Source organism: Grampus griseus (genome assembly GCF_964374135.1).
Source record: "Grampus griseus genome assembly, chromosome: 16".
Classification (NCBI taxonomy): domain Eukaryota; kingdom Metazoa; phylum Chordata; class Mammalia; order Artiodactyla; family Delphinidae; genus Grampus; species Grampus griseus.
This window is the reverse complement of record NC_139010.1, coordinates 47,280,306-47,296,583: the sequence shown is the minus strand read 5'-3', so window position 1 is coordinate 47,296,583 and position 16,278 is coordinate 47,280,306. Positions and strand designations below refer to the sequence as shown.

At 37.6% G+C, this 16,278-nt stretch overlaps 2 protein-coding genes across 5 annotated transcripts in view; both read left to right on the top strand.

The window, feature by feature from the left end:
- The window catches only part of PRKG1 (protein kinase cGMP-dependent 1), a gene marked incomplete at its 5' end in the record, with an annotated part of 1,185,104 nt that overhangs the window by 356,148 nt on the left and 812,678 nt on the right, over window positions 1–16,278 (top strand). The window lies entirely within an intron of this gene.
- LOC309834693 (developmental pluripotency-associated protein 4-like) lies at window positions 746–1,669 on the top strand (the record flags this gene model as incomplete). Its single annotated transcript, XM_082673722.1, is given in 2 exon segments — window positions 746–1,450; window positions 1,454–1,669. Coding segments are annotated over 2 exon segments (921 nt in total).

The window sequence follows — 16,278 nt, the reverse complement described above, 5'->3', positions numbered from 1 at the left end:
TAAAATAGCCTCAGAATTGAAAAGGTTTATGGTTATAACTCTTCAGCTACTTTATCAATCCTCAGTAGAATACAGTGCTTCCTGCAAAAGGAAGGTAAGCTAGAGGTACAGAGACCCACCAAGCCCAGGGAGGCCGTATAACGAGCTTGTGTCACTTAGCACATCATTTTGATATACATTAAATAACTATGACTTGTAGCTTTATTAATCTTCTTGAAATCAGATTTATTTAAAGAAAAAGTAGGCCACATTTGATTTTTTTTTTAAGTGGAAGAAGAAACTACTGAGTATGAATCTTACCAGTAATAAAAATAACAGAAAAGAAAGGGAAATATCAATACTTGGTTTCTGCCATTGTGGTTGGCTATGTTTCTGTGTTAGGAGTGGGGCTTTCCTTGATGTGATTAATCATATCACTCACCTAGAACTTGAGAGGATAGGTGAATGGCAGAAAATGCAAGGCAGGCATGTAAAATAAAGGGGAATGAATACATCAGAGTACTGGATAGGAAAAGAACTCTGACTTCCGTGCACAAAATAACTTATGGAAATAGCCCTTCAACGTAGATCTGTAAGAGTGTTGTTAAACTCTGGACCAGAGAGCTGGTTCGCAATTTCCAAAATATAGGGAAAACGGTACCTTTTGGAATCCTGCTTCTCCACACTGAGTGACAAGCGTATTTTTAAGTCCTTAGAAAGTTGCCGAGAAGTAAGGAGAGTATCATCAAGCTTGAGATTTCTGATCATGGAGAGTGCAAAGAACAAGGAGTGCAACTCCACAAAGAAGACAGAGGAAGAATATATGAGCTGCAAATTCAAACGTACATCAGTAGATGCCGAAGAGGGACAGGGGGCTTCTGGTAAACCAGATATACTAGAAAACTCGGCAAAGAGGACCAAAAGAAAAAGATCTATAAAAAATAACAGAGCTTGTTGTCCACGAAAAATCCCACAATGTTGTGACAGTGTGAAACCTCAGAAGAAGACGATGCCAATTCCTCCTTTACCTTCTATACTGCCGCCTGTCAATCTGATTCACAGGGATGTTGTGCGCGCTTGGTGCCAGCAGTTAAAACTAAGCACCAAAGGCCCGAAACTAGACGGATATAAACGACTCTGTGAACATGCCTACCCTCATCAAAAAAACATTCCTGCCACAGCTGAGGAGGCCAGGATCCTATCACTAGCAAGAAGAAAATCAAAGATGGACGAGGGGGAACTACCTCTGGAATGTTCTGATGAAAAGATGTCTTCTGAAGTGGCTGCTCCTCCTGAGGAGGGAGTACCTGCCCTTGAAGGAGCTCCTGCCCTTGAAGGAGATCCTACTCTTCAGGAAGTTGTATCGACTTCTGCCTCTGACCCAGGAACTGTGTTTGCCTCTTGGAGCAGAATGACGGCCAGGGCCATGAAGATGGAGTCGGTGCAATCGCAAGAGACCTGTGGGGTCTGGTAGTGTGTGGTTCACGGGAGAGGTCTCCCTGCTAACACAGAGGGCTGGGTTCATTTACAATTTCATGCCGGACAGGCTTGGGTGCCTGAAAAACGAAGGAGGGTGTCTGCGCTCTTCTTGCCTCCTGTGGGCAATCTTCCTCCCTCACACCTGGAGGACAACATGCTGTGCCCTGAGTGTGTGCACAGGAATAAAGTATTAATGAAAAGCCTGCAGTGAGATCACAATACCAGTAAAAAGGGTACAGCTATGATTATAATTAATGATAGAGAAGTGACTACAAATCAACTCCACGGCTATGATTATAATTAATGATAGAGAAGTGACTACGAATCAACTCCACGGTGCTATTTGACAGCTGAACTCTGGGCCACTCTGCACTCTCCATGCTTCCTGCTTACAGGGTTGCATGAAGAAAAGCCTGTGAACTGCCAAAAGTGGAAGTGGCTATCTCTCCAAAGACTCCCAGCCCTAAGGGAGCAGACGAGAAAGGAGATGGGGACATTTTAAAAATGCTAATTCGATGAATGGAATTAATTTACTTGAAAGTGCCTCAAGTGAATTTCTACATTGGGAAAAATGGGGCATATAGGCAAAAGTTCAAATTTGGTTATGTACACCTTAACCAAGTATTCAAACTTATCATCACCAGGAATGGTAAGAGTAGCAATGTGTTTCCTGATGGGATACAATATATCACTGATAATATTGCCCCAAAGAATCTATTCACAAGGATGCAATCAGTCCTGATTATGCCTCTTGTCTCCGCATAATTAAGTGAGCTTACCTTGTTTTGGGTGGCAGTTACTTAGATGCACCCATATGTAAATATTCACAGAGCTATGCACTTAAGATGTCTGTATTTTACTTATATGTAAATTATATATAATTTTTTTAAGTGTCCCACATTGAATGATAAGTTATAGTGCCTCTAGGAAAAAGGCAACTAGAAAATTTTGAAATTAAAGCTTTTATTTTAAAACAAAAAAAAAAAAAAAAAAGAAAAAGAAAGTTGCCTAGGAGCTGCTGGGATATCCTGAGGGAAATGCTACAACGCATGGCTAGGAAGAAAATGTTAGTTGAAAATTAGGGTAGTTTTTAAAAACCTCTTTAGATGGTTGACACTTGAAAAGAAGTCTTTTAGAACACTGCTTTTTATACATTTGAGCTGTAGGAACACAAGGTATAGGGTGGTGTTAAGGAATCCGTGAATATTCCTGCTGAAACTTGAGATGTAAGAATTCACCATTACATTATGTAGCATCAGCCCTGTGAAACAGAGACCTGATTGTGACTTTGTCTCATTCCTGTGTTTATGACCTCATGAAGATTATACAGGCATACTTACTTTTCCAATTCTATAAATAAAGCCATAAAATATATCAGCCTCCGATACATAGGGTAGAATGTTCAGTACCATTCATTTTAGGTGAAGTCAACTTATATAAGGAGAACATTGGATTAGAAGTAGAATTTCTGTTTTCTAGCTCTGCTCCTTGTTAACTCAGTTGCCCCAGGACAAATAATTGAAATTGTCTGATTTTCAGTTTACTCATCTGTCAATTGGAGACGGTGATGGCTGCCTTGTCAGCATTGTAGGTTAGGGAGAGGGTGAAATAATGAAGTGGAGAAGAGATCATTTCTAAGCTGGAAAATTCCCTGCAGAGTCCAAAATTATGATTGTCCTACCGACAGAACTGTAGTACTTTTGGCTTTATGGGTATCATTGTTCCTATTCGGAGGTGATGTTACTGACCCTCTGCACACTTTAACTTGTTTCTTGTAGGAGTAGGTTGTTGAGCCCTCCACATACTCTTGTTCAGTCCTCGTATTTTGGAGCCAGGTACACATTTCAAGATAAGCCATGGCAGGAGAGGCGAGCTTTTTTCTCTGGTCAAGTCGATCTACCATGTCATTAACACCACGGTCCAGCAAAATAACCAACCACCCCAGGCACTTTTTCCCCTAAGAAACTAGTGAAGAGTATGTTATAGCTCATTAAAAATATCAAGCAAAGAAAGAGAGTTAGGAAAAAATGCGCCATTGAAGGTGTAGGATATTTAAGGGCATTTATTAGCATTTTCTGCACCAATGAAAGAGGAATGTTCTTTTTAAATAATATAATAAATAAGTCTGGGGTGTTTTATTGCTAGAAGTATGTTTTGGGAGTATGTGACGTCAAAGAAGAAGGACTCCCAGGGCAATGGTGTAAGCTTGCTAGAAGCACTGCTACAATTAACATCACCAGCATCCTCACTCGAATTTCTTTCTTTCTACATGCCGTGCACTGCTGTACGGGCTTTCCACGTATTAGCTCATTAAACCTGTTCAACAGTACGGCACCATTATTATGCCCATTTGGCATTGGTAATAGTTGTTTTGCTCTCCTTTAGGTCCTGACCAGGTGCAGCTCGATTGACACATCTGCAAAATAAAATCCTCCCCAGCTTAAGTTAGTAAAGTACTGACCCAGGGTTGCTCCAGTCTTTTGAGTCATGATATAGGTCACACAATAAATTAATGGTAAGATATATTTGAAAACTGGTTCATTCAATTATTGAGAGATCTCAGTTCCATGGTGAGGAATTCAAGATTATTTTTCTTAGGATTCCTGAATCATAAAATAGTTAAGGGTTATCTAGTCTAACCATCCATCTGATACATTATAATGATCATCCACTTACTTCTGAAATGTGCAATTACAATATATCAGCTACTGTTGGCTCTTATTAAGGTAGAATTTCTGGCCTAAGGCCTTCCATAAATAATAGTACAAGGAGACTCATTGTATATTATTACCCATGTTAGATCTTTATCGATAACATTCACCTCCAAAGCTTATTTTTCGTATGGCTTTATTACTTCTAATCAATCTACTTAAACTATATTACTCCATTTCTAGTTATGCCTAGTAAATTTTGTGTAAGCTAATTTGTTTTCCTGGAAATGTAGTGTTATTTAAAAACCTCAGAGCTATTTTAACAAGTGTCATATGTTCACTTTTGTATTTATATAGCTAGAGTAAGTTATTTTAAAAAAATAACCACCAAAATAAAAATTATTAAATGCTATGGTTATATAAATGAGAAGTGGATTCAAATATTGGACATTTCATTGGCAGGCAACTGAAAGGTAGACTAAATATTTAAGACATGGAGCAATAGGAAAATATGTTAAAGAATTTATGTGTCCATTAATGTGATTATCTCTTTCAGGAAAATAAAATTTTCTTTGATGTCTATCTTGGATCTTTTCAAACTTTAATGTGGATCTTCTATTAAGACCAACCTTGGGAATGTAAATTGATACAGCCACTATGGAGAACAATATGGAGGTTCCTCAAAAAGCTAAAAATAGGGCTTCCCTGGTGGCGCAGTGGTTGAGAGTCCGCCTGCCGATGCAGGGGACATGGGTTCGTGCCCCAGTCCGGGAAGATCCCACATGCCGCAGAGCGGCTGGGCCCGTGAGCCATGGCCGCTGAGCCTGCGTGTCCAGAGCCTGTGCTCCGCAACGGGAGAGGCCACAACAGTGAGAGGCCTGAGTACCGCAAAAAAAAAAAAAAAAAAAAAAAGGTGCATTAGATTTGATGACAGAACCAATGACCTCTCTTCCTGACCTGGACAGCAAACTGGCAGGACATGCTCCTGCATTCTCAATACAAGAATTAGGTTAAAATCACTGCAGATTTGGGTGAGATTGCTAAGGGAAAAATACCATCCATGCTGAATCTTATTCTCAGTTGGTTTCTCTGTATTCTGCTCCATTTACTCAAAACTGGCTTGTCACTCTTTGCTTAGGCTTTTATGACTGACCATTCATTTATCCTGTCTACCGTCTTAGGATGGGCTCTTAAGTAGTCAGGCAAATGGGAGGAACCATTCGGTCACTCATAGTTCTTGATTTCCAAATGTCTGGTTTTGCACACAGTAGCCTCGAAAGACATGGCATCATAGAAAGCCATTGACATTTATGAAATGACACTTTCGCTAATTTGTAGTTTGCACTTGACCGATTCCAATACCCACTAAAACCCATGTGCTTAATGCCACTGGTGATATATTTCATCACATTCATTTGCACAAGGACTGTATGCATTAGAAATAGAAATAGGACTATAACTTTAACAAATATGAGATTAAAAAGAAGGGGAAAGACTTAAATTGTCTTTATGGGGAAAATATCCAGCCAACCACAAAATGGGCAGACATATAGAAAAGTCTCAAGGAAAGGCCTTTAGATAGGAAAAAAAAATAATAATTCTTTGCTTAAAATGTCTGACAAATGTTTTACTTATCTGGGTTGCTTTTTTTAAAGTAATTGCTCAGACTCCCTGGGAGGCTTTACTATGATCAGGAGTTTAGTCCTTAGCTTTACAGATTGAAGAAATCAATATGATTAGAGTTGATAAGGCTCATGGAATCTGACTCATGTTAACCAAATGCACAAAAGACTCAAATATAAACTCATATATAAGCCATATATAAAAATTGGAACATATAACTACTGTTTACTGAGTGCTTAACTTTAGTAACAATTATAATAAAAGGTTCTTCACATACTGGGATGTGTATGATGGCAAAGAACATATATTTGGAATCAGGCAGCCATAGGTTTGAGTCTTGTCCAGACCCCTTCTAGCACTGTAACCTTAGGTTTCTTAATATGTAATGCAGGGATAATAGGATAAACTCGTAAGATTGATCTAATGTGTGCAAAGCATTAAGCATAGTACCTGGCACATAATAAGCACTGCAGTAACTATCTGCTATTGCCATCATCATTGTCATCTTTCTCCTTCTCTTGTTACTCCTCCTCATCATCAGCAGCAACATTATCAAACAAATCCTATTCTCTGTGATTTAAAGCCCATTTCTTTCCATACCATCATCCTGCCTGCAGGAGCTGGGTTGTCTAGCCAGCACAATTCTCCCTAGAGGAAATCCTACACAAGAGATCGAATCATAATAAGGCAGTTCAGATACAATGCAGTCAGATAAAGGGAAATCAACCTAATAATCGGAATGTTTTTGGTCCCAACTCTGTTTGTCTGATGTAGCTATTTACACGATGGAGAAATCCTGCCTTTCTGATGCAATAATTGAGTTAATTTATTAGGACTGACTATTCCAGTCACTTTAATTGTTCTTACTTGTTTCTAATAAAGTGTGTTGGGAGGACTCTGAGCATTGGGATCACATGGGAGCGTGTTTCAACTGCAGAATTTTAGCCCAATCTCAGACCTGGTGAATTAGAATGTACAATTTAGCCAAGTTGCCCAGTGATTCAAATGCACAATAGAGTGTGAAAAGTATTATCATAAGATACTCCTAAGTCTTTCTCATAGATACCTGGTCTCATCCATTATATGTAGATTCTTACTATTTTCCCTCCATAGTGTAATCTTATTCTCAGATAATCTTATTTACAAGCCATATAGCCTTACACTATAAGTTTTTTCCCCTCCATCACTATGCCGAAAAAACAAAACAAAACTGTTGTATAAAAGAGACTAGATCAGAGGGCAGACAGCAGAAGCAAGAAGAACTACAGTCCTGCAGCCTGTGGAACAAAAACCACATTCACAGAAAGATAGACAAGATGAAAAGGCAGAGGGCTACGTACCACATGAAGGAACAAGATAAAAAAACCCCAAAACAACTAAATGAAGTGGAGATAGGCAACCTTCCAGAAAAATAATTCAGAATAATTATAGTGAAGATGATCCAGGACCTCAGAAAGAGTGGAGGCAAACACTGAAAAGCTGCAAGAAATGTTTAACAAAGACCTAGAAGAATTAAAGAACAAACAGAGATGAACAATATAATAACCAAAATGAAAACTACACTAGAAGGAATCTATAACAGAATAACTGAGGCAGAAGAACAGATAAGTGACATGGAAGACAGAATGGTGGAATTCACTAATATGTAACAGACTAAAGAAAAAAGAATGAAAAGCAGTGAAGACAGCCTGAGAGACCTGTGGGACAACATTAAATGCAACAACATTCGCATTATAGGGGTCCCAGAAGGAGAAGAGAGAGAGAAAGGACCCAAGAAAATATTTGAAGAGATTATAGTAGAAAACTTCCCTAACATGGGAAAGGAAATAGCCACCCAAGTCCAGGAAGCGCAGCGAGTCCCATACAGGATAAACCCAAGGAGAAACATGCCGAGACACATAATAAACAAATTGGCAAAAAATAAAGACAAAGAAAAATTACTGAAAGCAGCAAGGGAAAAATGACAAATAACATACAAGGGAACTCCCATAAGGTTAAGAGCTGATTTCTCAGCAGAAACTCTACAAGCCAGAAGGGAGTGGCATGATATACTTAAACTGATGAAAGGGAAAAACCTACAACCAAGATTACTCTACCCGCCAGGGATCTCATTCAGCTTTGACGGAGAAATCAAAAGCTTTACAGACAAGCAAAAGCTAAGAGAATTCAGCACTGCCAAACCAGCTCTACAAAAAATGCTAAAGGAACTTCTGTAAGTGGGAAACACAGGGAAGAAAAGGAACTCCAAAAAATAACCCAAACCAATTAAGAAAATGGTCATAGGAACATACATATCGATGATTACCTTAAACGTGAATGGATTAAATGCTCCAACCAAAAGACACAGGCTTTCTGAATGGATACAAAAACAAGACCCATATATATGGTGTCTGTAAGAGACCCACTTCAGACCTAGGGACACATACAGACTGAAAGTGAGGGGATGGAAAAAGATATTCCATGCAAATGGGAATCAAAAGAAAGTGGGAGTAGCAATACTCATATCAGATAAAATACACTTTGAAATAAAGAATGTTACAAGAGACAAGGAAGAACACTACATAATGATCAAGCGATCAATCCAAGAAGAAGATATAACAATTATAAATATATGTGCATCCAACATAGGCACACCTCAGTACGTAAGGCAACTGCTAACAGCTATAAAAGAGGTAATCGACAGTAACACAATAATAGTGGGGGACTTTAACACCTCACCTACACCAATGGACAGATCATCCAAAGTGAAAATAAATAAGGAAACAGATGCTTTAAATGACACAATAGACCGTTAGATTTAATTGATATTTACAGGACATTCCATGCAAAAACAGCAGATTACACTTTCTTCTCAAGTGTGCACGGAACATTCTCCAGGATACCTCACATCTTGGGCCACAAATCAAGCCTCAGTAAATTTAAGAAAATTGAAATCATATCAAGCATCTTTTCTGACCACAACGCTATGATATAAGATATCAATTACAGGGAAAGAACCGTAAAAAACACAAACACATGGAGGCCAAACAATACATTACTAAATAACCAAGAGATCACTGAAGAAATCAAACAGGAAATCAAAAAATACCTAGAGACAAATGACAATGAAAACACGAAGATCCAAAACCTATGGGATGCAGCAAAAGCAGTTCTAAAAGGGAAGTCTACAGCTATAAAAGCCTACCTCAAGAAACAAGAAAAATCTCAATCTAACCTTACACCTAAAGGAACTAGAGAAAGAAGAACAAACAAAACCCAAGTTTAGCAGAAGAAAAAAAATCATAAAGATAAGAGCAGAAATAAATGAAATAAAAACAAAGAAAACAATAGCAAAGCTCAATAAAAGTAAAGCTGGTTCTTTGAGAAGATAAACAAAATTGATAAACCATTAGCCAGACTCATGAAGAAAAAGAGGGAGAGTACTCAAATCAATAAAATTAGAAATGAAAAAGAAGTTACAACAGACACCGCAGAAATACAAACCATCCTAAGAGACTACTACAAGCAACTCTATGCCAGTAAAATGGACAACCTGGAAGAAATGGACAAATTCTTAGAAAGGTATAAGCTTCCAAGACTGAACCAGGAAGAAACAGAAAATATGAGCAGACTAATCACAAGTAATGAAATTGAAACTGTGATTAAAAATCTTCCAACAAACAAGAGTCCAGGACCAGATGGCTTCACAGGTGAATTCTATCAAACATTTAGAGAAGAGCTAACACCCATCCTTCTCACACTCTTCCAAAAAACTGCAGGGGAAGGAACACTCCCAAACTCATTCTATGAGGCCACCATCACCCTTATACAAAAATCAGAAAAAGGTACTACAAAGAAAGAAAATTACAGACCAATATCACTGATGAATATAGATGCATAAATCCTCAACAAAATACCAGCAAACAGAATCGAACAACACAATAAAAGGATCATACACCATGATCAAGTGGGATTTATCTCAGGGATGCAAGGATTCTTCAGTGTATGCAAATCAATCAGTGTGATACACCATATTAACAGATTGAAGAATAAGAACCATATGATCATCTCGATACAGAAAAAGCTTTTGACAAAATTCAACACCCATTTATGATAAAAACTCTCCAAAAAGTCGGCATAGAGGGAACCTACCTCAACATAATAAAGACCCATATATGACAAACCCACAGAAAACATCATTCTTATGATGAAAAACTGAACGCATTTCCTCTAAGTTCAGGAACAATACAAGGATGTCCACTCACACCACTATGATTCAACATAATTTTGGAAGTCCTAGGCACGGCAATCAGAGAAGAAAAAGAACTAAAAGGAATACAAATTGGAAAACAAGAAGTAAAACTGTCACTGTTTTCAGATGACATGATACTATACAGAGAGAATCCTAAAAATGCCACCAGAAAACTACTAGAGCTAATCAATGAATTTCGTAAAGATGCAGGATACAAAATTAATGCAGAGAAATATCTTACATTCCTATATACTAATGATGAAGAATCTGAAAGAGAAATTAAGTAAATACTACCATTTACCTTTGCAACAAAAAGAATAAAATACCTAGGAATAAATCTACCTAGGGAGACAAAAGACCTGTATGCAGAAAACTATAAGACACTGATGAAAGAAATTAAAGATCATACCAACAGATGGAGAGATAGATCATGTTCTTGGAATGGAAGAATCAATATTGTGAAAACGACTCTACTACCCAAAGCAATCTACAGATTCAGTGCAATCCCTGTCAAATTACCAACGGCATTTTTTACAAAACTAGAACAAAAAAATCTTAAAATTTGTATGGAGACACAAAAGACCCCGAATAGCCAAAGCAGTCTTGAGGGAAAAAAAAGAAGCTGGAGGAATCAGACTCCCTGACTTCAGACTACACTACAAAGCTACAGTAATCAAGGCAATATGGTACTGGCACAAAAACAGAAATATAGATCAATGGAACAAGATAGAAAGCCCAGAGATAAACCCCCGCACCTATGGTCAACTAATCTATGACAAAAGAGGCAAGGATATACAATGGAGAAAAGACAGTCTCTTCAATAAGTGGTGCTGGGAAAACTGGACAGCTACATGTAAAACAATGAAATTAAAACACTCCCTAACACCATACAGAAAAATAAACTCAAAATGGATTAGAGAGCTAAATGTAAGAGCAGACACTATAAAACTCTTAGAGGAAAATATAGGAAGCACACTCTTTGACATAAATTACAGCAAGATCTTTTTTGATCCACCTACTAGAGCAATGGAAATAAAAACAAAGATAAACAAATGGGACCTAATGAAACTTAAAAGCATTTGCACAGCAAAGGAAATCATAAACAAGACGAAAAGACAACCCTCAGAATGGGAAAGAATATTTGCACGAATCAACGGACAAAAGATTAATCTCCAAAATATATAAACAGCTCATGCAGCTCAATATTATAAAAACAAACAACCCAATCCAAAAGTGGGCAGAAGACCTAAATAGACATTTCTCCAAAGCAGACACAGATGGCCAAGAAGCACATGAAAAGCTGCTCAACATCACTAATTATTAGAGTAATGCAAATCAAAACTACAATGAGGTATCACCTCACACCAGTTAGAATGGGCATCATCAGAAAATCTACTCACAACAAATGGTGGAGAGGGTGTGGAGAAAAGGGAACCATCTTGCACTGCTCGTGGGAATGTAAATTGATACAGCCACTGTGGAGAACAGTATGGAGGTTCCTTAAAAAACTAAAAATAGAATTACCATATGATCCAGCAATCCCACTACTGGGCATATACACAGAGAAAACCATAATTCAAGAAGACACATGCACCCCAATGTTCATTGCAGCACTATTTACAATAGCCAGGTCATGGAAGCAACCTAAATGCCCATGAACAGACAAATGAATAAAGAAGATATGCTACATATATACAATGGAATATTACTCTGCCATAAAAACGAATGAAATTTGGTCATTTGTTGAGACGTGGATGGATCTATAAACTGTCATACAGATTGAAGTAAGTCAGAAAGAGAAAAACAGATATCGTATGTTAACACATATATGTGGAACCTAGAAAAATGGTACAGATAAACTGGTTTGCAGGGCAGAAATTGAGACACAGATGTAGAGAACAAACGTATGGGCACCCAGAGGGGAAAGCGGCAGGGGCATGGGGGTAGTGGTGTGATGAATTGTGTGATTGGGATTGACATGTATACACTGCTGTGTATAAAATGGTGACTAATGAGAACCTGCTGTATGAAAAAATAAATAGAGACTAAATAAGAAAACATTTTTTTCTGATTCTTTACTTAAAATTGTCTCCATCACTCAAGCCCTGGGTCTTGGCTGGTGGCCTCATTTATATTTAATGGAAAGGATAGTTTTATCTTCTTCAGTTCCAGTTATTAGAATCTGCTATTTACAGGGTAATTTTTTGTTTTCTGTGACCTCTTTGAAGTTTTTCACTTTTCTTTTTTCCGTTTGTGTTTCTCTGCTGTGATTTCTCAATCACTGCTGCTGAAATAAGCTCAATGTCAGCCTAACACTGACCAACTGGAAACCTGACAATTATTTTTGGAAATTCTTGGTCTTCTAGTTTTTCTCAACAGAACATAGATGCCTGTGTTATAAGGCATCTTATAAGTGGATATTCAATAAGTGGATATTCAGTAAGCCACTAGCTCCTTTTTAAATCCTTTGATTTAAAAGAGAATTCTTCAGTCACGGTCTATGATGAGTTTCGTCTCCAAAAAGAATGTCCATGCCAAGGTCTTTAAAACTTTGCAGGCACCTGGTGAGCCTATTCTTCGTGGAGACAGCCTCTCTATAGCCTGTCAAGCTTCTACTTATCTACTCTTCTCCATGAATTAATGGAGCTGATAAAGCATCAATCTATAAATACAGTTTTCTCCAGATTCTATCTCTCTGCTAAATTAAAATACAGGAATCTGTGTAAACAAATTGGAAGTTCTTCTTCGTCTTCAGGTTCATAAAACCCAAACACACTATTTCAAAGTTTCTGTGTATTTGTGTTATACATGCATGAGTCTTTTTTTTTTAAGTTTAAATTTTTTTTAACATCTTTATTGGAGTATAATTGCTTTACAGTGATGTGTTAATTTCTGCTTTATAACAAAGTGAATCAGTTATACATATACATATGTTCCCATATCTCTTCCCTCTTGCATCTCCCTCCCTCCCACCCTCCCTATCCCACCCCTCTAGGTGGTCACAAAGCAACGAGCTGATCTCCCTGTGCTATGCGGCTGCTTCCCACTAGCTATCTATTTTACGATTGGTAGTATATATATGTCCATGCCACTCTCTCACTTTGTCACCGCTTACCCTTCCCCCTCCCTGTATCTTCAAGTCCATTCTCTAGTAGCATCTTTATTCCTGTCTTGCCCCTAGGTTCTTCTGACCATTTTTTTTTCTTTTTTTTTTTTTTAGATTCCATATATATGTGTTACCATACGGTATTTGTTTTTCTCTTTCTGACTTAAAATCTTTTGCACAGCAAAGGAAACCATAAACAAAACGAAAAGACAACCCTCAGAATGGGAGAAAATATTTGCAAATGAAGTAACTGACAAAGGATTAATCTCCAAAACATACAAGCAAGTCATGCAGCTCAATATCAAAAAAAACAAACAACCCAATCCAAAAATGGGCAGAAGACGTAACTAGACATTTCTCCAAAGAAGATACATAGATTGACAAAAACACATGAAAGAATGCTCAACATCATTAATCATTAGAGAAATGCAAATCAAAACTACAATGAGATATCATCTCACACTGGTCAGAATGGCCAATCTCAAAAAATCTACAAACAAGAAATGCTGGAGAGGGTGTGGAGAAAAGGGAACCCTCTTGCCCTGTTGGTGGGAATGTAAATTGATTCAGCCACTATGGAGAACAGTATGGAGGTTCCTTAAAAACCTAAAAATAGAACTACCATATGACCCAGCAATCCCACTACTGGGCATATACCCTGAGAAAACCATAATTCAAAAAGAGTCATGTACCAAAATGTTCATTGCAGCTCTATTTACAATAGCCAGGACATGGAAACCACCTAAGTGTCCATCAATAGATGAATGGATAAAGAAGATGTGGCACATATATACAATGGAATATTACTCAGCCATAAAAAGGAACGAAACTGAGTTATTTGTAGTGAGGTGGATGGACCTAGAGACTGTCATACAGAGTGAAGTAAGCCATGCATGAGTCTTGATGTAACTTATTTAAACAGGATCATGAAGAGTCGTTTCTCCAGCATTTTCATGAAAGCTTTCTCCAAAATATGTTACTTTTCAGATCCAGAATCTAGTCTCTCATTATTGTAAGAGGAAATAGGAGGTAGTTTTCCCTCATTTTACTAAGCCTTATAGTTTAGAGAGGTAAAAACACTCACCTAAGTCTAACTGCTCCCCCCCACCCAAAATCAATGACTAAACCGATTGTTGTAATCCACGTGTCTTAGGTTCCAAGCCATTGCTTCATTAAATAGCCCATATCAAAGCAACTGGATGAAAAATTTTAAATGTACTAATTCATTATTTAAGAAAACCAGTGAGGGCTTACTGATTTATTTTACTCAGCTTATCCTCCCATTCGGCAGCTCCATTTAGTGGCTAAGACACTTTTTCTTCATGTTGTCAGAAGGGCCAAAAAAAAAACAACAAAAACAGTATTTTCAGCTCTAAGGATTTCAACGAGGGAGGCTGTAACTTAGTTATGCTGCATGTATTCAATTAGCTTCTGAAATCTTATCTCTTCTACCAGTAAAAAAAAAAGGAAAATAAAGCATTAAAATTCCCAAAGGAGCAAGAGGGTGTTTTTGGCAAAAGAGTGACTCAAATGAAGAGCTTAGTAGCCAAAAACGGTACTCTTGTCGTTTTGTTTTCCTTTCAAAGAGGTGCGTTGAGCTTTAGAGGGAGGAACTGAATACGTGTACGTAAAAAGCTGCCAGGGGAACATTTCTTATGGTGCTCAGGGCTGGAAGGTCATTTGTTCCTTATTTCTTTCTCTTCACTTAACAACTAGCTCTAAAAGAACAACTAGATAAGAGTCTTTCTGTGATAGATACCATTTTTTCCTTCCTTTCGTCTGTCCCCTTATTTTTGTACATTTTCTCCTTTTTAATGGCCTTTGCTTTGTTGATTATTCTGTCACCATCTAAACCAAGTGATGAGTACTTTTTGTGGAGTGGTAGAACTCCAAGGTCTCTATCAATTGTAAAGTAATAAATGTTTTGCAGTGACCTAATATGTAATTAACTCAGCATTTTTTTGTGCAGTGGTAAATTGGCATTTTACTAATCAGAAAATGTATCACCTTCATAGTAATTTCAATTCTCTTCAGTTGAGATTCGAGGCCTTCAAAGATCAAGTTCTTAATAAGCCTTCCTTCTTTATTGGGTATGACACCTCAACTGGACCCCTCTGTCCAGCCAATTCAGTCTGCAAACCTTTCACAAGGCTCCCCTCTCCTGTCTGATTATTGTGTTTTGCTGATGTCATTTCCTTCCATGGAACTATCCTCCCTTTATATTTCTGTTTTCCAAATCTTACCTGCTTTCCAGAAACCAGGCCAAGTACCAATTCCTAAGGACCGTGTAGGGCCAGAACATTTTCTTCCATAGTCTGCTCTGATATTCCCAAATAGACATAAATTCTCTTTTATTTTTACAATGTAAATATTACTCAAGATACCTTCTTACCCATTGTAAGTCTGGTTTTCTTAGGTTAATATTTTACTTGAGAAACATTCAGTCTTCAGCCTTCACTACTTCATGATTGAAACGTACTTTTGTGCGCTTTCCTTATAGAGGACTCTGTCAACAATATGAGAAATTTTATAGCTTCTGTTGACCTTTCCATAGCCTTCACCTAGTTGACAAGATTTTGGTATGGATTGCGCTACATGAGATTAATACAGATTCCAAATTTCTTGTGTTTGGAATGAAATTGAACTTTCATATTACCTTGGGTCACGGTCTCTTTTTGATTTTCTGTCACCTGTATCTCTTAGTGCTTTTCACAGTTTGGCATTATATTCCTTCAAAATCTCACATGGAAAATGTTCTCAGAAAATGCTAGGTGAACTTATTTAAGGTTACAGAGTGACTTAGGGGTACATGGTGCCTTAAAAAATAGAGTGGGGCACTTAAAGTTTGAGTATTTAGTATTTACTGTGAAAAAAATGCCTACTCTCTTTTTCTTTCTCGTGGGTCAAGTTAAAGGCTACTGGAGAACAGGGCATTTCAGGTAGAAGAAAAAATGTTCCAGAATGTTATCTGATGAAAACATTTCCTACACATTTGAAAAATGGTAGACTGAACTGACTTAACAAATTTCTCTTCCTGGGAGCATAGTGTACTCAAGGATTTATTCAAATCAACATCCATCAGAAAGTAGTCTCCAAGTATGCGGTATTTTGATTGGAGGAATGAGAGTAAGAAGAAGAAAGGAATAGTCTAGTTGAAGCAACCTTAGAGATGTCCTTCACCCTCATAACACTGGAAAAGATATTAAAGA